Genomic DNA, 24,860 nt, shown 5'->3' with positions numbered 1-24,860 from the left:
CATTGGGAAACATCCATACACACTCATGCACACACATACACAACGGGAGAATTTAGCTTTACCCAATACACCTATACCACACGTCTTTGGACTGTGGGGGACACCAGAGCATGCGGAGGAAATCCACATGAACCCAAGGAGAACATGCAAACTCCGCACAGAAATGCCAACTGACCCAGTCAGGGCTTGAACCAGCGTCCTTCTTGCTGTGAGGCAATTGTACTACCCACTGCGCCACCGTGATGCCAAATTATTTTATGTTTTGTTATATTATATCATTCATTAATTCAGTTTCTTTTCGTCTTAGTCCCTTTATTTATCTGTGGTCGCCACAGTGGAATGAACCGCCAACTATTCCAGCATATGTTTTACAAAGCGGATGCCTTTATATTATATTATATTATATGCCCATTATATTATATTATATTATATTATATTATGTTATATTATATTATATACAAATGGTCAATTATAAAATAACATGTTTACCTTACCTTGTGACCAATTCTCATTATCATAATCATGAAACAACAATAAAAGGCACATTATTCTTTCGATCTATTCCAACACTCAAATCCGACTTTCTATGTGTCTTTCTCTGACCTCGTCTGATGGCCGCCAGCAGGTCGCTGCGAGCATCGCTCATCGGGATAAGAGGGACCTGACCCTTCCTGGGCACAACCGGTGCTTCCACAGAGGCAGCTGGCATGGGGTGCGGGTGAGGGTGTGTGGGTGGCCCGGGTGGAGGTGGTGGAGGGGCTGCAGGAGGAGGATGGGTTGGGGAAGGGGTATAGGAAGCAGGGAGAGCAGGAGTCGGAGGAGACTGGCTATAGGTCTGGGACAGAGAAGGCATGGCACTGGCCGGAGCAGAGGAGGGGCCTGTGGGACTGTCAAAGGCAGTCTGGGCTGAGGGAATGAGTGGAGGTGGTGGAGGAGGAGCTGGAGGAACAAAATACTCCCGATGCTGAGACTGCTGACCACTGAAAACACAAATGGAGAAATGGAGGAAATAATCAAACATCTAACTTATGAGATAAGCTCCAAGGTTTGGCATTGGTAAATGCACTACTGGTGCAAAGTTTTGGGTTAGTTTTTTTTTATGTTTATCAAGGCAGCATTTAATAAATAATAAAAAAAAGTTAAATATTTATTAAAATGTTAAATAAGTGCTTTCCTATTGTATGTAGTTTAAAAATACATTATTACTCCAATCATTGTTGCTTTTATTACTTTTACCATTAATAATAATAATAATAATAATTAATATTAGTAATAAAGTAATAAAGCTGAAAATTCATCTTTAAAATCACTGGAACAAATTATTGAATTAAATCATAAACTAGGTCTGAACAGTTATTTTATAGTGCAATAACATTTCACAATTTTTTATGGAATAAATGCAACCTTGGTGAGCAGGAGAAGCTTATTTTAAAACATTTTTAAAATCCTACTGACCCCAAACTTTTGACCGGTAGTGTAAATCTAATAAAAACCCTAACTAAAATAAAAAAGACAATTATAAACTCTGAGTATAAACTCTGGCAATAAACCTGAATAAAGCAAAAATACAACAAACTATAGACACAAGTTAGAAAAACTAACAACATAACAAAAAACAAACTAACATTAACAAAAGGTTTAAATTAAACCATAAAAAAAAAAATCTAAATGAAAATAAAATCAACTGAATATTACGATACAATAAAACTAGCAACAAACTGAAATGAAAGAAATTTAAGAACTAATATGACTAAAAAATGAAAAAAAAAAACATTTAGTTAAAAAATATACATGTTATAATATAATACATGATATATAACACAACCAAATTGCTAAAATAATCTAGAATTAACTAAATCTGAAAATCAACAAAAGTTCATTCAAAATTTGAGCAAATAATATAATATTATAGTCACACATTAAAATGAATATTTATCTATTTAAAAAAAAAAAAAAAAAAAAAAATATATATATATATATATATATATATATATATATATATATATATATATATATATATATATATATATATATATATATTTATTCAATAAATTACTAAATACAATAATTAAACACAAATATCACTGCTCACACTTTATTTTGATGGTCAGTTTGTTGAATTTAAGTTACATTGCAACTAAATCTCATTAAATTATAAGTAGACTGTAAGGTTGGGGTTAGGATTAGTGTAAATTTCTTATAGTCAGTTAAATGTCTATTGAAGGAGCAGTATCAACATGAGGAATTGTGTGTCTTTAAATGCTGTAGAGTAAAAAAGGGCTTGAGTTTTGTTGTGGGTGCTTAGCTAGAACCATGTAAGTAGTTTAATTTTAAACAAAATCCTATACACGTTTTGTACATTTTCCAGATTATATGTAAGGAAATGAAACGAGTATTTAAACCAGCATTACGAAACCTCTCATGGTGGTTCAAGATAAAGTTTCAGAGATTTCATCATTCAGAGTAACAGACATGAAAATATAAAAATAATCTGATTAAAAATATATTAATAAATTTTTTTATAGGATTTATATATTTATAGGAAAATTTACATATTTATATATAGGATTCTACTCTTATAAAACTATTAAATCATTAATCAAATGCAATATTCTTTATGTTCACTGAACGGTTATATATAATTTTGTAATTAAACCTTAGAAATTCATGTAAATAATTAAGATTATAAAGATTCAACTCGACCTTTAAGGGAAACTATGCTTTTGAAACTTTCTATTAGATATTTACACAAGACATACTGAATACTGAAAACAGGGATATACTCAAAAGAACAGTTCACTCAAAAAGAAAATTCTGTCATTATATACTCAAACTTTAAAATGTGTTTGAGATTCTCTTTTCTGTTAAACACAGAAGAAGATATTTTGAAGAATCGTAGCCAATGATTTCCATTGTATTGTTTTTCCTACTATGGATGTCAATGCTAACATTTTCAAAATATCTTGTAATAAACTGAAAAGAGAAGCTAATAATGGGTGAGTACATTTTCATTTTTGGGTAAACTATCCCTTTAATAGGTGTTCAAATGACCAGACCTGTAGTCTTTAGTCTGCAGTGGACGTGGCCCATTGAGAGCAGGGTCTGTGATTGGCTGTCCATGGGAGGTCTGAACTCGGCCAATAGTCTGTCTTCCAGGTGGAGCAGCAGAGGAAGGGGCAGGCCGGTAGCCACGGTCCAGAGACTGAGTTTGGACATGAGAGGGAGCCATGAGGTGTTCTTTGCCATCGGCAGCAGAATAAGCGCTGCTCACTGCCATCTGCTGAGCTGGGTGACTCGGGCTACCTGGGTAAGAGTGCTCACCCATGTCTGACGCAACTGACCTGATCATTTAAAACAAAAAAGAGAAAGAGGTAAAAAATTTTTTTTAAAATAATAAAAAAATGAGGACAGAAATGAAAAATATCTTTATGGAAGATTGAGCTTGAAAATTACATCTTTAGTCTTACCTTTGAACAACTGAATTTGTTTGCATACATTTTTTCATCATTTTAAAGTGCCTTTGCTGAATAAAAACTACTTTAAGGTCTTATTGACCTAAAACTTTATAAAAGTAGTGTTCAGTATATTCCAGATGACAGACAGACAGACAGACAGACAGACAGACAGACAGACAGACAGACAGACAGACAGACAGACAGACAGACAGACAGACAGACAGACAGACAGACAGATAGATAGATAGATAGATAGATAGATAGATAGATAGATAGATAGATAGATAGATAGATAGATAGATAGATAGATAGATAGATCAATAATATCATATATCATAATATCATAGAATTTAATATTGATCTGACCAGTTAAGGGTTAATATTCAGTTAACAAGCGATGGTTGTCAGTTGGCAAAATGAACTGAAACAAGCATCCCTAAAAGAAATGTCACTTAAAGTTAATTAATCGTTTTAATTAAACTGATTTACAGTGAATTGCACAGAATGAAAGCAAACACACTAAACCTTTCCTAAACTTATGTATGTGTATGTTTTTGTGGAAAATCTTTCTCGTCATGTATCTATGACATAAATATGTGTCTTACTACCGTAATTGTGAAACAATAACACGTCCATTTGTGACAAAAAACAGCATAAAATAAGGCACAGTAGATAGGCTGAGTGTTCTTGTACTGTATGTCAATTTGAATGCAGATGTTGGTAGTTCAAAGTGTCAACAGATGGCAGTAGCGAGCTTTTCTAAACAGCAGCTTGCTTTAATGCTCATCTATTTCCAAAAGTCAAAATAAAATGCGGCCAGCAACCTGTTGTCTGGTGACAGTGAGCCCTCAGATGACATGCCGTGGTATGGAGAAGGAGTGAAGCGGGCATCTGGGCGAAACTCCTTATCATACGCCATTACGTTCCACTCTTGTCTACGATTGCGAGCCTTGCGAACCTTCTTCACCTCACGGCTGGGATCCTCCACCTGTTTCTGCTGCTCCTAAGTGAGAGAAAGACAAATAAAATGAGAGCCGAACAGAAAAAAAACCCCACAGTTGCAGAAAGCCCAGGGTTTCATCACAAAATCACGTTTGGTGAAAGGGAGAAGCTAAAAGAGTAAAGTCACACACACATACACACAGAGATTGAAGTGTCCGCATCAGTCACTGAAAAGTGCTGCGAAGAAAGTTTACTAGATCATTCAGGCAATGCATTAAACATACACATGCACACACTCAGTAGAAAAGCTAGTGAAGAGACTGTCGGGAGAGAAAGTGAATGCAGAAACAGGAGTCAGCATAGTGAGGGATTGACGGATGAGGAGACAGAAGGACTGACAGAAATACAGGTGTCTTACGGAGGACAGGAGGGGGCTTCTGAGAAGGGCCTGCCTGGAGTGGGACTTAGTCTGGTCTGAGTGTGTCTGGCCTGAGCCGCTGGTCTGGAGAGAAGGTAGAGTCTGGGAGAGTTAGAGCTCTTATTCATGCAAACCTTTAAAGACATGTCCACTGACGTGTCTCTTTCTGCTCTCTTCTCGCATGTGAATATAGTCTTCTGGTTTGTAGAGAGGCCCTAAATCGGTTTTACTGGAGGCCTGCTGGTGTTATGGAAGCGATGGGATGTTCTAGCACTCATCGAGAAGATCAATAATAATCATGCTAGTAACATTTGCAGCAACGTTAATGGTACAGTTACATTTTCGGTATATGACTGTGGAAAGAACAGTGGAGAAATTTGAAACACACACCTTCTGTCTTCTCTTTTCTTTTCGTTTGTCCTCTGTGGCTTGCAGCATTTTCTCTCTCCAGAGGATGAAGAAGTAGGAGGGGTCAGTGTAGAACTTCAGCGCGTCCTTCTTGTCATCTCTGTAGAAAGAAAGAGAGAGTTTGGTGGCTACAAATGTGTCTGAAGTTGTGTTGAAGTGTTGCGGTAGAAAATGGGTCAATCTGTTGACAAATTCTGGTAACAAATTGAGTTTAGGGTTTTAGGAGAGTGAATGCAAGCAAGTGATCTATCATTTTGTCACAAAACACAAGAGATACACATAAAGAGAGTTCAGACTTAAGTTGGTTTATGATGACCATTTGAAGGAGGGAAAACAGAAAAGACAACATGCAATCTAAATATCTTCATCTCTAACTTATCGATTTGCTTAAACCCTTTGGGGTCTGCGGGTGTTGTGGGAGGCCTGGAGAGGTTCTGATGTGCACTGATATTTGTGCTTTTTTCACTTGCTTATGAACATAAGTGGCTAAAGTCTAATACCACTGTAGACAGCATACACTGGGCTACAATAACACATTAGCAACATGTATGTACAAGATTGGGTTTTTGAGAAAGAAATGTTTATCCATGGTTACTGAAAAAAAAAACACAATATTTGTTCACAAAACCTTTGAGAACTGGATCTTACAGCCTGGAGTTTTTGCTTCTAAATTATGTGGAAAATCATCTTGTTTACTTGCTTACAGAAAAAAACCCACATTGATATATGCTAATTTGAAATGTAGAGAATTTGTGAATAAAAGGCATATGTGTCTTCTTTTTTAAGTTAATTAAAACGTTCTGTTCTGCCCCGAATTCATTCATTCATTCATTTTTTTAGGCTTAGTCCCTTTATTAATCCGAGGTCACCACAGCGGAATAAACCGGCAACTTATCCAGCACAGGTTTTATGCAGCGGTTTCCCTTCCAGCTGCAACCCATCTCTGGGAAACATCCACACACATATACTATAGACAATTTAGCTTACCAAATTCAACTGTACTGCATTTCTTTGGACTGTGGGGGAAATTGGAGCACCCATAAGAAAACCCATGCGAACACGAGGAGAACATGCAAACTCCACACAGAAACGCCAACTAACCCAGCCGAGGCTCGAACCAGCAAACTTCTTGCTGTGAGGCGACAGCACTACATACTGCACCACTGCGTCGCTCCCTGCCCTAAATACAATTATTTTTCTTTATTATTAGAAATATACTGCCTTAAAAAAAAAAAAAACTTATGCAATTACAATCAAACAAGCAAAACAAAATGCTTCTTTTGAGTATTTGTATAGTCATAATGCATTTCCCACCTGCAACTAGTTTTCAGCTTTTTTTTATATACTGTATCTATTGAAATAACTAACTATAACACAAACATAAATTTTGTGTAAACATAAAACTATAAACCATAAATACCAAAAACTAAAAAAGTACTTAATGTAAAATATACAGTAAAAGAATTGGTTGTTAAGTAACAAGAAATAAAAGACACTAAAACAAGATTTGTGTGTGGTAGGCATGGGATGATAACCGCTTTCAAGGTTTATCCCCTTTCCTACGGTATATTTAAGTTTTTGATTTACATGTTTTTTTTACAACTATTTTATTTAGTTTATTAATGCAACAGTATCTCCAGCAGAAAAGGACCATACACATCAAAAGCTACTGTTCTGAAATATTTTTAATATTTCTTAAAATGAAATGTATTTCGTTCAATGGGGATTTTTTTTTTTTTTTTTTTATCCAGACATTTAAAAGGAACATATTTTAAAGCAGTAATCACAATACCATGATATTTTTATCCAAGGTTATAATATTGTCAGAATCTTATACCGGCTCATGCCTAGAGTGTGAACGAGAAAGGAGTGAAAAATAGTTTGCACTGATCTTTAAAAATAAGATGGCCGAGAAGAAATAATACATTAATATATATATAATTTATGATGACATAAAATCATGTTTTATATTAAATATAGGATGTCTTTGAAAATCATGTCAGTTGAATATCACACCACAGGTTACTGTAGGTCAGAATCCAATCATTGTCCATAAAAGCATTGAAAACAAAGATTGTTGATTAGTAAATTATATGTACTTAAATATATAAATTTGGTTCACTAAGCCAAGTAGTACACAAACTACTGAAAAACCTAGACTGCCCATTATAGTCAATATATATAATACCCCTAATGCTAATAATAATCATTTTCAAACTGCTCGCCTATGTATATCATCAATGGAATTTGACAGGTATAACTTATAGTCAGGTGCAGTTATATATAATATATATATATATTTTATAGATATAATGGAGCAATACGTTTCATCTCACACCTCTCAGTAAAGACTCATTCTTGGCTCCTAATAAACATTTTGTGCACCTAAACACAGCAACATTAGTATCTTTTAAATGAGCTTGTTGTAAAAAAAAGATACTATTCTGCTAAACGTCTGTTACTGTATGCTGCTAGAGAGTGTGGTACAGGCAGGGCCGGAGTGGGACTCCTTTTTAGCTCTGGAATTTCAAGCCTTAGACTGGCCCACCTCAGTCAATGACTGACTCTATTAAAATAACGTTATTTCCAATTCAGTTTCTAATGACACTAACACGTCTTTTTCAAGGACACAGCTGCTTTAGAACTTCAAATGCTTTTGATAAATATGAGAACATTAATTCTTTATAGATATCCAGTCCTTTGTAACGGTCGTCAGCGTCTCACACACACACACACACACACACACACACACACACACACACACACACACAGAATATGTACCCCTACATAAGTAGCCCAAACAGTATTATATGTCTTAACACTAAAAATGTAAAAAAAAAAAAAATTTTATTCTGATGAGGTTCGAACTCAGATCGGCGCAACGTGCTGACCACGAGACTAGATTTCTGATTAAGTTAGATTTATTAATGTAGTGAATTATTTGATTTTCATTGAGCAGGTGTAATATTCATTAATATTAATTAATATTCACTAAGGTGCCGCTGTTTGGGGTGGAATGATAGTTACATCATCATTAACCTGCGGGCTGCATTTTGCTCACGGGGCTGCGAGAAAATAAATAAAAAGAGCGGGGCTGCGGCAAAATAATGAATAAAAATAGTGTGGCTATGGTCAAATAAATAAATAAAAGAAAAGAGTGCAACTGCTGAGAGTGCAAGCAGCTAGGGACACCGGCCCTTGCGGCCAAAAAAACTGACCAGCCCACCGGGAATTCTCCCGGTGCTCCCGATTAGCCAATCCGGGCCTACGTACAGGACACGAGGTGCTGTTACTTTTGTTTTAAGCAATATGTTTATCTTTTAAAAATGTCATTTGACAGATATTTCGAGTTGAGGATGGTGTGGATCTCATCTTACCTGTATGGGCTGAGAATATTAAGAGGAGGTGGTTTGTCTCCACGGTGGTAAAGCTCCAGGACAGGGTTAGGGATTGAGTTCCTGGAAACCACCTGTTGATCCTGAATGGTGGAGCTCTTGAAGGCCTTCCTCATGTTGATGTCTTGCAGAGAGACTAAAGATGGGTGAGAGAGAGACTGTTCAGATTTATGCATTTAATTCATGTTTTATTTTACTTAAAAGTCCCGTGCATTTTTATTCTATGTTTTACGTAATTTCAACTCAAACAGAGTAGCTCCTCCCTTTTTAAAAACAGCCATTAGCATTTTGTTTTTATCTCAGCTCTGCCAGTGAGTGTGGTTGAGCTCAAGCACATCAAATAAAGAGAAATTGAACCATTGGTCCATTTATGTGGAAGTGACAAACTATAATCTTTAGACGTTTATTTCAGTCTTAATCTCCTAAATGTAAAATGCTGTCAAGGTTTTGGAGCACACTAGCTTATAGATATCCGTACTAAAAATACTGATACTAACATCTATAATACATTATTTTAGATTCACTGGACCTTTAAATATGCAAAACAAATAAAAGCATACTAATGACAAGAAATCTGACAGGAACCAAACGCTGCATTCAATATTAAGATGCAAAAAAATGGAGAATGCATGAACTTAGGGCCATAACACCCAATGACACTAATCGGAGATCAGCTTATTGTTTACTTTACGGTGATTAAACTTGTGGTTTGACTAAGTCAAGCTGTCTCTTGATGAACATAAAGAGTAAAGGGCCTTAAGGCAGAGCTGTGTGAAATCCCTGCTTAAGTGTCGTATGTGTCTGCTGAAGGAGAGGATGGAGACAGCAGATGGTCATTCTCTTATTCACACGCTCTGCATCTCACCCTGGACTAATCTGAAATGCCACAAACACATACAACATAACAGCTCACTTTTACAGAAGTCACACTGAAAAAAAGTGTTGCATGCAGAACTGTTGCAAACAATTTATTTGTGTTGAATTTAAACAAATTAAGTTGAATAATGTTCAACTTAATTTGTTTGTTTAAATTCAACACAAATAAATAAATTTTAAAAAATACCACGTAAAACATTTGAGAAAATCCAAGTAATCATCTCTGAATAATTTTTTTCAGTGCATATTATGCCCCTTTTTACAAGATATAAAATAAGTCACTGATGTCCCTGGAGTGTGTATGTGAAGTTTCAGCTAAAAATACACAACTAATCACTTTTTATAACTCTTTGAAGCTGTCTTGTTTAGGCTTTGATTCAAAGTGTGCCGTTTTGGCGACTGTCGTTTTATATTCAAATGAGATTGTAACCCAGCACTTTATTCGAAAGTGCTACAAACACCTATACATCAGCATAGCGGCAGATTCACAACAGGACTAATGTTAGCTTTGTGAAAATGTCAAAAAAGCGGCTCAGAAAAAGGCAGTCTATGGAAACTGGTGTTCATTTGTAAATAGGAGCTTCTTCTTTACAGTATAGTTTTTTATTTGTTTATTTTTTTATGGAGGAGAAAATTTAGCAGTTTGTCTCTGAATATATTTCAGTAATTTATATAACAAAATAATTTAAATTAAATAGTAATTCATATTAAATCCTAACATATAATTATGTTGAAATAAATGCAAGGTAATTAAAGATAAAACATTAAATAAAAAGAATAATATGATGACCTAAAAACATTTCTTGAACATTCTGCATGCCAGTGACGTCATACAACGATCTATGTCACTGTGTTAATATGAACGTTTTAGCTGAGGGCCAAAACAATAAGATAAATAATTTACAACCGTTAGTCTGTCACTGAGGGGGCGGGTCTGTTTTGGTGTAAAGCATGATGAAGTGCCTCAATCGTCCTCTAATTATGTATGCCACAGAAGAACACTCACAATATTAAAGCGCTGGCTGTGCCTCGGGGCCCACTGTACTACTTTATTGAACATTAATAATTCAAGACTGCCTGATCTGATGGCAGGAATGGGGTATGCGAGGTCAAACCTGGGACAACTTATAGAACAAGGTGTTTCAACTTCTGAGAAAATAACAGTACTATGCTAAACAATGCAGCTAATGCAAGCAGCTTCTTTGTCCCCAATAAAAGTTATTTAACTGTATTTTCTCTATAAAGCCAGATCAACACAGAAATCATTTAAGCTTCCTATCCTACAGAAAAGGTCTATATTTAGTTTTTTCATAAACCAAACAAATCTTATTGATATGACAGCATGTAATTTTTTTTGTCTCTACATATTAGATATAGACTTAGTATTTATTTACACATTAAATTTGTTTCATTTTAATCTTTACTAAACATAATAGAAATGTGTGCTCTGTTTTATTATTATTTTAGGCTATAAACCAGACATTTAATGGCCCATATGATTTATAAAATGAATCCCAAACAAAAAGCAGCTCAGTTTTACATCTTTAGAATATTGGAGAATAAATGCAAAGGAATTGCATTTAGATAATAGTGTATATGATATATAATAATTATTTAATGCTCTAAATCTCTCAATAATCTGTCTTCATTCATTCATTTTCTTTTCGGCTTAGTCCCTTTATTAATCTGTGGTCACCACAGCGGAATGAACCGCCAACTTATCCAGCACGTTTTACGCAACAGATACCCTTCCAGCTGCAACCCATCACTGGGAAACCAATCAATCCATACACACTCATACACTATGGACAATTTAGCTTACCCAATTCACCTATACCGTATGTCTTGGACTTGTGGGAGAAACCGGAGCACCCAGAGAAAACCCACACAAACACGGGGAGAACATGCAAACTCCACAAAGAAATGCCAACTGACCCAGCTGAGGCTCGAACCAGCGACCTACTTGCTGTGAGGTGATCATGCTACCCACTGTGCCAACGTGACGCTCTAATCTGACTTCATCTGTTACAAATATTACTTCAAGTTTTGTCCTTTGTCATGGTATTTAGATCAAGTAGAAATTATTCTCAGTTTTAAGTCTGGATGGCTGGCTATAAATAAATAATTACAAAAGACATAAAGAGGGGGATGGGATGACATTTCTGCAACAGAAACTACCATAAACGCAAGCCACACAATGCTTTTTGCTAACACACACATTGGTATTAGTGGTTTACAAGAACTCTCGACAGGCATATTATTTTTTTATGCTGTAAAAAATGCTTATTTTATCACCGTACCCCAAAACCAAACACACAGAGTGTCACAAATTTTGAATTTCAAAAGACCCCATTAACTATGCTTTTTGTTGTTGTGAGTGTCCTGAATTACAAGGACACAGTGCATGTCCTCATAAACTACCTAAATGTTGAAATACATACAGTGCTTAGCATAATTAAGTACACCCCATTTTGAAAACGAATATTTATATCCATTTCTCAGTGAATATAAGCAATATATTTAAACAAAACAGATTTATTAAACAGATATATTTATTAAAATAATATTTTAGTCACCAAACTTATTTAGAAAATGAAAAATAATACAAAACAAATTACACCCTACAAAATGTCAACTCTATTTTTCCTTTTATAAATTTGTATTTAATATTTTTCTATAACATACTTTTGGCTGTACTAGTTTTTGGACTGTTATCGTAAGTTATTTTGTTAGATAAGCTCCAGATTTGGCTTCAGTACTGACTTATCTACTGTATATGCACAAACATAATATTGTATAGCTTCCTATTAAAAATATGAATTTAAAAGAGATATTTGTGAGGGGTGTACTTAATTATGTTGAGCACTAGGGATGCATTGATCCCTATACTTGGATTGGATATCGGTTCGATACCGCATATTTTTGCTGGATCGCGTATCAGCCAGCTGGTACCGATCCAAATCCGATCATGCATGTGAGCTATATTCTGTGTAATTTATAAGACAACAAAAGCCATGAAGATAGCCTATTACAAGGCACTGGAAAGTTTTCATGTAGGCCTACTATAAACCAAATGTTCTGAAGCCATTCTGTAGTTTAATTTAAAGCACAGATGAAAATTCAAGTGGTTTATTTCATGTTCAGCTCAGCGCAAGCTGCGTGTCACGTTCATGACAACTCAAATAACTTTCTCCAAGACTATTTGTTCCTGTTAATATAAATAATCAGTCGAGAAATGCATTTAGTTTGTGTCTAGCTGGTGTAGTTTGTTCAGCTGTGTCTGGCAGATCGCATTCGCAACACTGGAATAGAGAGGGTTATTACTTGGTCTACACACAAAGTAGGCCTACCTGAAATTTTAAATGGGTAAAGACTCAATATTATACTGGACAGATCCTTAATGCACTAATTTCTTCCCTTTGTGCTGCTCAGTTTTGAAAGCATCCACAGGACTGCGCGCTGTGTCTCAGTGATGCATCAAGAGCTTCATTTACGCACCGTCTACACAGATGCGACTTGTGTCGCTTTAAAATTATTCTCACAATGAGTTTCTATTCTCTCAGCCTTCTGAGTTTATTCTTCTGAGGGAAATACTTTCAGTGCTGCGAATAGTTTGTAAAGCCTGGCTCATTGTGGTCCAAGTAGTTGATTAAAATAAAAAGTGAAACTGACGGGCCCAATAGAGATTGTCATTAACAGAAAAGGGAACGTTTATTAAATAAAACTGGTACCACAACAGTAAGTATAAGTTGGACCACAACAGATTAAAGTCATAACGAATGCTCAAAAACTGTAGCCTCAGTTTACAGCAAGCATCGTGTTTTTAGTTAGATAGTGTCGTCTGTCATATACAGTAAGCCTATGGGTCTGTTATTTTCACTAAAGATTTATTATTTGAGCTTATCACCAGAACTATAGAAACTGTATTACGCTTAAAAAACGGCACAGTATTGGGATCGGGTCTGTATCGATCAATACTCAGAATTTTGGTATTGGGATTGGATAAAAAAAATGGTATCGGTGCCAACCTATTAAGCACTGTAAGTCATACCCATGTCATTAGACAAACTTCTGTCCTTGTAAACCACCAAAACCAATACACATACGCACATACACAGGCACACAGAAAAAATACTTCTGAGCAAGACCACACAGAATCTGCTCTCTTATTGCAATTTTAGCATAAATAATTGTTAAAAAAATACATTTAAAAAATAATAAATAATAATTAGTCTGCACGGTGGCGCAGTGGGTAGCACGTTCGTCTCACACCAAGAAGGTCACTAGTTCGAGCCTCGGCTGGGTCAGTTGGCATTTCTGTGTGGAGTTTGCATGTTCTCCCAGTGTTTGCGTGGGTTTTCTCCAGGTGCTCCGGTTTCCCACAGTCCAAATACATGTGGTACAGGTGAATTGGGTAAGCTAAAAATTTTCGTCGTGTATGTGTGTGAATGAGTGTGTATGGATGTTTTCCAATGATGGGTTGCTGCGTAAGACATATGCTGGATAAGTTGCCAATTCATTCCGGTGTGGTCACCCCGGATTAATAAAGGGACTAAGCCGAAAAGAAAATGAATAATAATAAATAATAATAATAAAATCTGCTGATTTATGTGGAATGATTTTGAGAGTGTAGGAGCTAACACATAAAATAACTTAATTAAAATTTAGAATCAAAACCCAATTAGAATTTGTTTGGTAAACAAAGCAACAGCAGATCTCTCATATAAATTCAGACACATACAGATGCTTGCTCGCTCGCTCCCTCAGACAATGTTGTGTCTCTTCCTTTCAGTAAGATGTCTTGATATTCAGAAAGCATCTTCTTCTACGCTGCTCTTTTCCCTCCCCAAGCTTTCATTGGATATGCAGCACACATAAACCCCAGATCACCATCAGGTCAGACATTAGAGAGCCATAAACAGACACATATATGCGTGCTGTGGCTGTGCATTCCCAGAAGGCCTTCTTTGAGCACAATGTTGCTGAGAGGTCATCGCTCACCGTGAATCAGGTGATAATGGAATGCACAGACTTTAAGAGAAACATCAATGTTTCTTCTCCGTAAGTGAGGGGTCACAGGGGAGCTGGAACATATTAAACTCTCTTTACCGGCTCTCTAGTTATCGATCTCAGCCTGGCTGGATGTTTTAAATAGATGAAGACTTCACTACAACATGCATCTTTATTTTGCGTACTAACAAGATGATGCATTGTGGGACATGCTTTCAAAAAGCACTGACCACACCGCATTTAAACTCTTGTCGTTTTTAATTGTTTGTTTTGGTTTGAAGAGGAAAAAATAAATAAAAAGCAAATGTCTCTGTATCATTTTGCGTAGTCCTTTTGCATGTGAATACATCTTATAATTAATTTAGTGACTTAATAAATCCAGGATTAAAATCTTTAAATCTCACATGACTATATAAAGCTGGCAGCTAACTCTCTCCAACTTTCACATGGTCACCCACTGACGCTAAACAGGGCTGTGCCCGGTCAGTACCTGGATGGGAGACCAGCTAGCTGGATGGGAAAGCTAGGTTGCTACCAGAAGTGGTGTTAGTGAGGCCAGCAAGGGGCACTCAACCTGTGGTCTGTGTGGGTCCTAATGCCCCAGTATAGTTACGGGGACTCTATACTGCTCAGTGAACGCCTGGGAGACATTAAACTGAGGTTCTGACTCTCTGTGGTCTATAAAAATCCCAGAATGTCCTTCGAAAAAGAGTAGGGGTTTTACCCCGGCATCCTGGCCAAATTTGCTCACTGTCTCCTCTTCACCAATCAGCTGGTGTGTGGTGTGCGGTCTGGTGTAAAATGGCTGCCGTCGTGTCATCCAGGTGGATGCTGCACAGTGGTGGTGGATGAGGAGATATAATAAACTAAATTGGCCATAGTGTATGAGTGTGTCTGTGGGAATGCAAGAGTGTGTGGTTGTTTCTCAGTACTCGGTTGTGGCTGGACGTCGTCCGCTGCATAAACATATGCCAGTTTAGTTGGCGGTTCATTCTCCTTTGGCAATCTATGATAAATAAGGGACTTATAAGTATAAGGGACTTTACTAAAGCCAAAAGGAAAAAAAAAATGAATGAATAATTACTTTCGCTATACTAAAAATGTAAAATGTAAACTTCTAAAGGTGACGATAATTTATATAACTGCTAAAATTGTATCAATGCTGTATTATGTCCTCATAAAGAAAAATTTTAAGAAATAAAATAATTTTTATACTATAAAATATATAATAATATTTTTACTTGCATTACTCAATTCAAAGTATATTTCATTGTTTTCTACTGCTTTAACATGTGATCCAGTAAATATATGTAACAGATTATTTACTGTTTATTTCGCAGTAAAAGCATTGACATCTATCAGTCTATCACTATCAGAACTATCAGAAATTTTTATTTATGAACACATACAGTTGAAGTCAGAATAATTAGCCCCCTTTCGATTTTTTTGTTTTCTTTTTTAAATATTTCCTAAATTATGATTAACACAGCAAGCAAATTTTCAAAGTTTGTCTGATAATATTTTTTTCTTATTGAGAAAGTCTTGTTTGTTTTAATTCAGCTAGAATAAAAGCAGATTTTATTTTATTTTTTTTAAAACAATAATTCAAGGGGCTAATAATTGTGTTAATTTCCATTTAAATATTAATTAATTTATTTATCTATCCAACCCAAACGAAATTCCTAAAATCACACAGACATTGTTAAGCTCGAAATTTGGCCCAAAATATTTTGGGCTTAACTGTATATAGTTTAAGTCAAAATTATTAGCCTTCCTGCAAATTTTTTCTTTTCTTTTTCAAATATTTCTGAAATTATGTTTAACAGAGCAAGGATTTTTTTAACAGTATATACTATATTAAATATTTTTTATTCTGGAGAAAGTCTTCTTTGATTTATTTTGAATAGAATAAAAGCAGTTTTTAATAATAATAAAAAAAAAAACATTTTAAGGTCAAAATTATTAGCCCCTTAAGCAATATTTTTTTGTCTGTTATAACAATTGTCTGCTATAAAATGGTTAGCCTAATAACCCAAACTTAATTAATTAACCTTTTTAACCTAGTTAAACCTTTAAATGGCACTTTAAGATGAATCTTACAATCCTGAAAAATATCTAGTAAAATCTAATGTTCCGTCATCACGGAAACGACAAAAGAAATCAGTTATTAGAAGTTCGAATTATTGTTTAGAAATGTGTTGAAATATAATGTATTATTTATATTATATATATATATATATATATATATATATATATATATATATATATATATATATATATATATATATATATATATGTGTGTATGTGTGTGTGTGTGTGTGTGTGTGTGTGGGTGTGTGTGTGTGGCTGTTTTCCAGCAATCTGTACTGGTTTGTACTAATGCAAAGTATATAAACTGCAATAATGCTGTTAAATAGTAATACGTTTCCCTCGTCTACTTGTGATCCGAATAACCACAATGTATTTTAATACAAGTTATAAACATGGCCAGAGCCACGATGAGCTCTGCTATCTGTTTCATTAATCCAGACAAGAAAACGGTGCCACTGGCCACTGGATTTTTCAATTCCGCTGAGAGAAGAACAAAAGCAAGAGATGAGAGGAGAAGAGGGAGGAGTAAAGTGATACAGTCTGATGTCTCTCTCTTTCATGACAGAGAAAGCTGGGTCATCCCTTTAACTACAGGCTAAAAGAAGACCATTATAGAGGACAGCACTGGAAGGCAAAGGTTCTCTGTTGCTGCTACCTGCTACAGCTCAAAGCTTTGATAAGATCTGGAGATGATGGAGAGATTATTGATGTTACCCTCTTCCACAGTGGAGTCCAGCTGGGTGACTTTGATGGCCAGCAGGTCCACTCTCTCCTGCAGGTTATTCATACGCATGTAGAAACTGTTGGCTTCATTAAACAGCTCTCCAAAGATGTCCTCCGCGTGTCGGCCTGCAAAATGGATGGAGACAGAAGCTAAGAAAAAAGCCATGCTGAAAAAACAAGCTGAATTTTCATGATGATTTTGTTTTTTGTGTTATTGATGGAAAAGCACAGCAATGTATTACAATCAGGGCTGGCGCGTCCATAGAGGAGACCTAGGCGGCAGAATAGAGTGTGCGGCAGAATAGAGAGTGCGCCGTTCCTGACACTACCCTCACCTCTTGCGCCCTCAGTTATATCCACGTCTAGGGTGGCGTCCGCGACACTACCCTCACCACCCGCGTCCTTAGTTATATCCGCGTCTAGGGCGGCAGAATAGAGAGGGCGGCGTCCGCAACACTACCCTCACCACCCGCGCCCTTAGTTATATCCGCGTCTAGGGTGGCAGAATAGAGAGGGCGGTGTCCACGACAGCTCCCTCGACATAATTTTAATATTTATTATACTCATACTTATACATTTTTTAATTAAAACAAGTTAAAATTTTTCCACCTGTTGGGTTTTGGAGATGTACAGTATGTATCATTATATGGGGCAATAGAATAGGACGTGTGTTTGGATATAACTCCATTTTTTGACCACACTTCATTATTATTGTTCATTTATTTGTTTGCTAGAAATTAGAACTGAATTTAGAAATAATTTTGTGACAAATCTGTGCGCTTAACAAACAAATTTAAATATGTACACAACTGACGCAACTGACTCTTAAAGAGAATGTGAGATAAGACTTTTTAATCCATGTTTAATCCATGTTATGCTCAAAACACACCAATAAGTCATTAAGAGAATAAGCACAATCCTGTTAAACCATGCGCCGCGGCACAGAGTGTATTTTTTCATCCTTAAAATATGAAAAGTGGATTTGGACACAGCCCTAATGCTTTAGTGCCATGCGCTTTAGACTTTGCGCCCAGAAGGTTAAAATAGAGCCCATAATGTGTACTTATTTTTTTTCTGAAAAAACAAACAAATAAAAAAGTCAATACATATGAAATTATACATTTTTATGTATAACAAACATTAATGTAGAGATTAACAACATGCTAGTTACTGAATACTTTTTATATTATTTAAATGATTGGCTGACATTTAGTAAAAGCTTATTTGAAGGAAAGTGGCAAAGATAAAAATGTAAAATGGCACTTTTATTCTTAAATAGAGTCATTTAATGTGTCATCAAAAGATTGTTCTAAATTTGACTGAAAAGTTTTTTTTTTATTTACATACCTGTATATTAGTTTATTTTTTTTTTTTTTTTATTTTAATTTTTTTTTATTGAGCGTATATATATATTATACAATTTCAATCAACAATACAAAAAAGGCTCGAATATTTTTTGTTTGAATGTACATACAAAACAAAGCAGAAAAGACAAACAGTGTGGAAGTAGAATACAATTTTGTAGCAAGAAGTACAATAAGAGTTTATATATAAAAAAAATGGAAGAAAATGCGTATTTATACAGATACTGATTGTAAGAAGTCTATGAAGGGTTGCCAAATATTATAAAAACCTGAGAGATTGTCCTTCACCAAATATCTAATTCTTTCTAAATGTAAAGTATTGGAGAGATCTCGAAGCCACATTTTGTCAGTCGGTATCGTTGGTCCTTTCCATGACATCAAAAGTAATTTTTTTGCAGTTATAAGAGAGTAGGAAATGAACCGCTGTTGAGCTGAAGTAAATTTTCTAAATAGCTTTGATGTGCCAAGAATAATCAACAATGGATCAGGTGATAGTGTAGTCTTAAAAATTCTTGACAATACATTAAATACATCAGACCAGTAGTTTGTGACCTTCGGGCAAGAAAAAAAAGCATGGAAAAGTGTTGCATTAGGGGACTGACATTTATCACAGTTGGATAAAGCGTTTGGGAAAATGTTGTGGATCTTTACTTTTGAAAAGTGAAGCCTATGTATAATTTTGAATTGTATAAGACGATGTCTCGTATTATAGGAGCATGAGTGTATGTGTTCCAAAGATTCTTCCCAGATGTCATCAGGAATATGGGTACCCATGTCTTTCTCCCAGCTATCCTTGTATTTATTGGATGAGGGAGGGGATATTGTTTGTAATTTGTTATATATATTAGAGATAAATTTATTTTTATATGGGGATATAGTGCAACATTCATCAAGCATAGATTGTGGTTGTGTATCGAAATCTGGCATTAATTTTTGAATGTAATCTCTAACCTGTAGATATCTAAAGAAATTATTGTTATGTAATTTGAACTTTGTTTGCAATTGTGCAAAGGAAGCAAATTTACCCTCAATATACAGGTCACGGATGCAACATAATCCTAATTTCCTCCAATTAGTAAACGTCAGATCTAAATTAGAAGGGGGAAAGGATGGATTTTTAGCAATTGGTAAAGAAAGAGGCAGCGTCTTGTGGGTAAAGTGTGATTTAATTTGTCTCCATATACGAAACAAATTATGTATGATCGGATTTTGAATGTCCTTTGTTTTGTCAAGTGGTAAAGGTGAAAGTACTAGGGCAGCAGGTAAATATGGATCACAGTCTTCCATTTCAATAGCTAACCAAATGGGGAGAGTGTTAGAAGTGATGTTAAAGGAGTTAATATTTTTCAAAGCACACGCCCAATAATACATCATGAAATTTGGGAGGGATAGACCTCCGTTCATTTTAGATTTGGTTAAATGTTTTTTGCTAATTCTTGGAGTTTTATAATCCCATAGAAATGGTTGAATAATTGAATCGATTTTCTTGAAAAAGGATTTTGTTAAGAAAATCGGAATATTTTGGAACAAGTAAAGTACTTGAGGCAAAAAGATCATTTTGATTGCATTTATCCTCCCAAGTAGTGATATTGGTAAGGTTTTCCAAAACTGAATTTTATTTTTAAGTTTTTCCAATAGAGGTGGAAAATTAGATTGCATGAGAGAGGAAAGTTTCTTTGTAACCTCTATACCCAGATATGTGAATTTGTCATTGGTAACCTTAAAGGGGAACCTTGCTAACGTTGTTTGAGGAATGTCATGAACTGGCATTAGTGAACTCTTTGTCCAATTTATCTGGTATCCTGAGAATTTCCCAAACATTTCAATTTTTTCAAGAATGGATGGTATAGAGAGGAGAGGTTTGGTCACATACAACAAAATATCATCTGCATATAGCGAAATTTTATTTGTTGTGGTCTTTGTCTGATAACCATATATTTGGGGGTCTAAACGTATACTTTGTGCAAGTGGTTCAATAGCCAGAGCGAAAATTAGAGCTGACAGGGGGCATCCTTGTCGTGTTCCTCTGAACAGATGAAATGAGGAAGACAAATTGCGGTTTGTATGAATTTGAGCTTTGGGGTTTGTGTATAAAAGTCTTATCCATTTAATGAACCTTTCACCTAAATTAAGTCGTTTAAGTACTTCAAACAGATATTCCCACTCTATCTGATCAAATGCCTTCTCAGCGTCGAGAGTCAATATGGCTAGATCGTTGTGAGTTTTCCTGTCAGTGTATAAGATATCAAACAGACGTCGTAAATTAGACGATGAGGATCTATTTGATATAAAGCCAGTTTGATCGTTGTGAACTATTGTATTCATTAAAGGGGTTAGTCTATTGGCCAGGATTTTTGCATATATTTTATAATCTATGTTTAATAGGGAAATTGGACGATATGAGCCAACGTTTAGCTCATCTTTTCCCTTTTTATGGATAACAGTGATTGTAGCTTGAGTTAATGTTGGTGGCAGGGTGCTGTCTAGTTGGGCTTGGTTGTACATTCTGTGGAGAAATGGTATAAGGATATTACTAAATTTTTTATAAAGTTCGACCGGCATACCATCAGGGCCAGGTGATTTTCCGCTTTTAAGGGAGGCTATTGCCTTTTGTATTTCTGTGGCTTGGATATCTGTATTAAGCATTTCCGAGTCTTCATGTGAGATTTTTGATAAGTTACATTCGTCTAGAAATTTATTCATAGTATTGTGGTCGCTGTTACATTTTGAAGTATACAAGTCAGAGTAAAATTGTAAGAAACGCGTGTTTATCTCCTTTGGTTTAAGTAATATATGTCCCCTGTCATCTCCAATCCTATGAATAGTTCGATCTGCTTCTATTTTTTTAAGTTGGCGAGCTAATAATTTGTGAGGCTTTTCTCCAAATTCAAAATGTTTTTGCTTAATGAATAAAAAAGCTGATGAAATTTTCCCGGATAGAAGCTGATTGAGTTGATATTTCAGGTTAGTTATTTCTCTATGTAATTTGGGAGTGGGGTTTAAAGCATTCTGTCGGTCTAATTGTTGTATCTGTTCTTCAAGATGTTTACATTGATTTGCTTCTTTTTTCTTTTTGGCAGCTTCATATGAGATTACACATCCTCTTAAATAGGCTTTGAAAGCCTCCCATAAAGTGCATGGTGTGACTTCTGGGGTATCATTCGTTTCAAAATATAGTTTTATTTGAGCTTCAATGAATTTACAAAACTCCTTGTCTGTCAGTAAATAAGGGTTTAATCTCCAGGATCTACTGGGTGGGTCCATACCTTCCAGATGTAAATTGAATGTTATTGGGCAGTGGTCTGAAATTGATATGGCATGATATTTCACATTAGTTGTGAATGGGACTAGTCGAGCGTCAATTAGGAAATAATCGATTCTACTATAAGAGTTATGAACTGCCGAAAAAAAGGAATAATCCCTGCCAGATGGGTTGGTAAAACGCCATAGATCTATTAAGTTCATGCTTTTGATGAATGAGTTTATAAGAACACTTGAATTATTTTTGGGAATTTTACGAGATGTTGATCTATCAAGAAATGGGTCTAAAGGTGTGTTAAAATCTCCTCCTATTATTAGCATAGTCTGCGATAGATTGGGAAGCAAACTGAAGACTTTCTTAAAAAATGCAGGGTTATCCATATTAGGAGCATATATATTGACGAGGGTTAGAGATATGTTGTATATCTCTCCCGAGACAATGATGTATACCTGTATATTAGGACTGAAATATTTATCGCTTGAGCATCTATACCGCAATGTGTGTAACTGCAATTCCATTGCTGTATTAGATCATTTATTAAAGAGTAACAGATAAAAGATATATATAAAAGGTATATATATATATATATATATATATATATATATATATATATATATATATATATATATATATATATATACACACACATATACACACAAACAGCACTGATGTGAAAGCGTCTAATGGCTCTGATTGGCTGTAGTAGATCTCTTCTAATCGTGAACGCGCTCTTAGCAGCAATTTTCCTTCAGCGTTCACATATAGCATTATTGCGGCAAATTCCCGATAATGTTACAAATTCTCTTTGCGGAAAATTTCCAGAACAAATTTACTGGTAATTAGTTTTTTATTGGTATTTACTGGCCAGTTTACACGTACAAACCTGCCCGGAAAAATGACAATAATTTTCTGAAAAGGTCTGTATGTGTAAAAGGGGCTAATAGTATATAAAATAATGACAAATTATTCACCAGCATACCTGTCTTTTTTAGTACAGCTCAAATAACTAAAAGTGCATAACAATGAAAGCCTCGCACATTCAATTTGCAGCAGCTCTTACATTAAAAATAAGGAGCACACTCCTCAGCCCCTGACACTATTTTCACTAGGAGTACATTGTGAGGTAAATAAAAATGGGACCGGTTTTGACAGACCTAAAATTATTTAAAATTAAACAATGACAGAAGAGAAAAGCAGGGTGCAGGGTACTCACTCAGGCTGCCCAGTTGTTTAATGATGGCTGCCAGTGTGCTGTTGGTGACGCACTCCAGTTCACTGGGGACTCCATCAGGAAGAGCCCCTCGACACAGGTGCTTGGGCTCGATACTCCTCTTTACCAGCGGCATGACTGACTACTGTTGAGATACAGACAGAGAGAGAGATCTGTTAGAACATAAGTCAGCCAGTTCATTCTCAGCCTTTTTAATAGTACTATTTTTAAATCTGAAGTTTAAAGAAACTGTATTTGTAAAACATTTATTTCAGAGTGCAAATAATACATCAACGACCATTGAGGCAACTTTTTCGGTAGTGCTAGTTTGTGTAATACATGTTTCAGTGAACCTATATTGAATTCAATTACATCTAATTAATTAATCAGTCATATTTCCGATTGCAGTGTTTTATAGACGTCTGAAATAATTAAGTCTACCTACTGGTCTGCTGTTGTTTACAGAGCACTGATGACCACAAACAGACTCTAATAAAGACAGGCACTGCACTGGCATCACACAGTCTAATGCAAGCGCAATGGTTCAGTAACCTGGGCTCACAGTCAACTTCACCTTGCAACTAAAGTGAACGAGTTTGCTGCTAATGGGACAAAAAAAAGAGCACTGTTGTCATGTCACGTGTGTGTGTGTGTGTGTGTGTGTGTGTGTGTGTGTGTGTGTGTGTGTTTCTGAATTCATGTGTGCCTATTAATGTTGGTCTGAAAAGCAAAATGCAATCTTAAATCTAGGGCCATGTATATTTGCAAAATAAAAGGATTTAGCAAAAATCAATAAATAAATGCAAATCTGCATTGCAATTGACTGGACGGGTTTTGTAAAGGCAGTATAAAGAATGTATTGCAAATAAATAGTTTCTTTTTTTTAATTGTAAACATTTTAGTTTTTTTTTTTTGCACTGCTTTTTTATTTGCAGTTCTTTTTTTGATTGCAAATTTCATTTTTATTTTCCAAAACTTTATTTTCTCTTTGCAGTTTTTAATTTTTGTTAGCAAAATTAATTTATATTTTTTCAAAAATTAATTTTCACTTTGTGATTTTTGGAGATTTGCATTTATGCATTTAATTATTTTGCTCAATACTTAATTTTTTTGTTTGCAAACTTTCTTTTATTTTGCAAGTATATATGGCTCTAGATTGACTCCACAGAAAATATCAACAAACCTACACTGCCATACCATTCAGTATTTGTGTTGTTTTTGAAGAGAAAGTATTTTGAAGTAAATTGGTCAAAATCGACAGTCAAGAATGTTATGAAGGATTTGTATTGAAAAGAATATATAATGTTACTTTGAACACAATTCAATAAATAATCCTTGAAATAGAAAGCATACAGGTTTTCTCAAATATTTTAAGCAGCACAACAATTTTACGAGTTAATAATAAAAAAATGTTTCCAAAAGCATCATGTGACACTAAAGCCTGTAGTGGTGGCTTCTTAAAAGGGACTAAGACGACAAGAAAATGAATGAATGATATGATGAAAATGATATACCATTTATATTGTGTGTGTGTGTGTGTGTGTGTGTGTATATATATATATATATATATATATATATATATATATATATATATATATATATATATATATATATATATATATATATATATATATATACCATTTTGGCATTCTATACAATATTACAAAACTGTCTGTAAAACAATTAGATGCTTAACATTTGTAATG

The 24,860-nt window shown here is 35.1% G+C and overlaps 1 protein-coding gene across 13 annotated transcripts in view; it reads right to left on the bottom strand.

The window, feature by feature from the left end:
- Positions 1–24,860, bottom strand: part of zgc:109889 — a 48,449-nt gene that overhangs the window by 5,340 nt on the left and 18,249 nt on the right. For 3 of the 13 annotated variants that reach the window (XR_015494762.1, XR_015494763.1, NM_001328038.1), the window contains 8 exon segments: positions 23,158–23,299; positions 17,310–17,444; positions 8,601–8,754; positions 5,206–5,323; positions 4,816–4,899; positions 4,280–4,458; positions 3,057–3,341; positions 604–980 (listed from right to left, as the gene is read on the bottom strand). Coding sequence is in view for 5 of the 13 variants with exons in the window: in NM_001328038.1 (NP_001314967.1) it covers positions 604–980; positions 3,057–3,341; positions 4,280–4,458; positions 4,816–4,899; positions 5,206–5,323; positions 8,601–8,754; positions 17,310–17,444; positions 23,158–23,290 (1,465 nt within the window). In the remaining 8 variants the exon portion in view is untranslated. 13 annotated transcript variants of the gene reach the window in all.

The sequence above is a fragment of the Danio rerio genome, chromosome 7 (genome assembly GCF_052040795.2).
Source record: "Danio rerio strain M-AB ecotype USA chromosome 7, GRCz13ab, whole genome shotgun sequence".
Lineage (NCBI taxonomy): Eukaryota > Metazoa > Chordata > Actinopteri > Cypriniformes > Danionidae > Danio > Danio rerio.
This window is presented reverse-complemented; position numbering and strand designations above follow the sequence as displayed.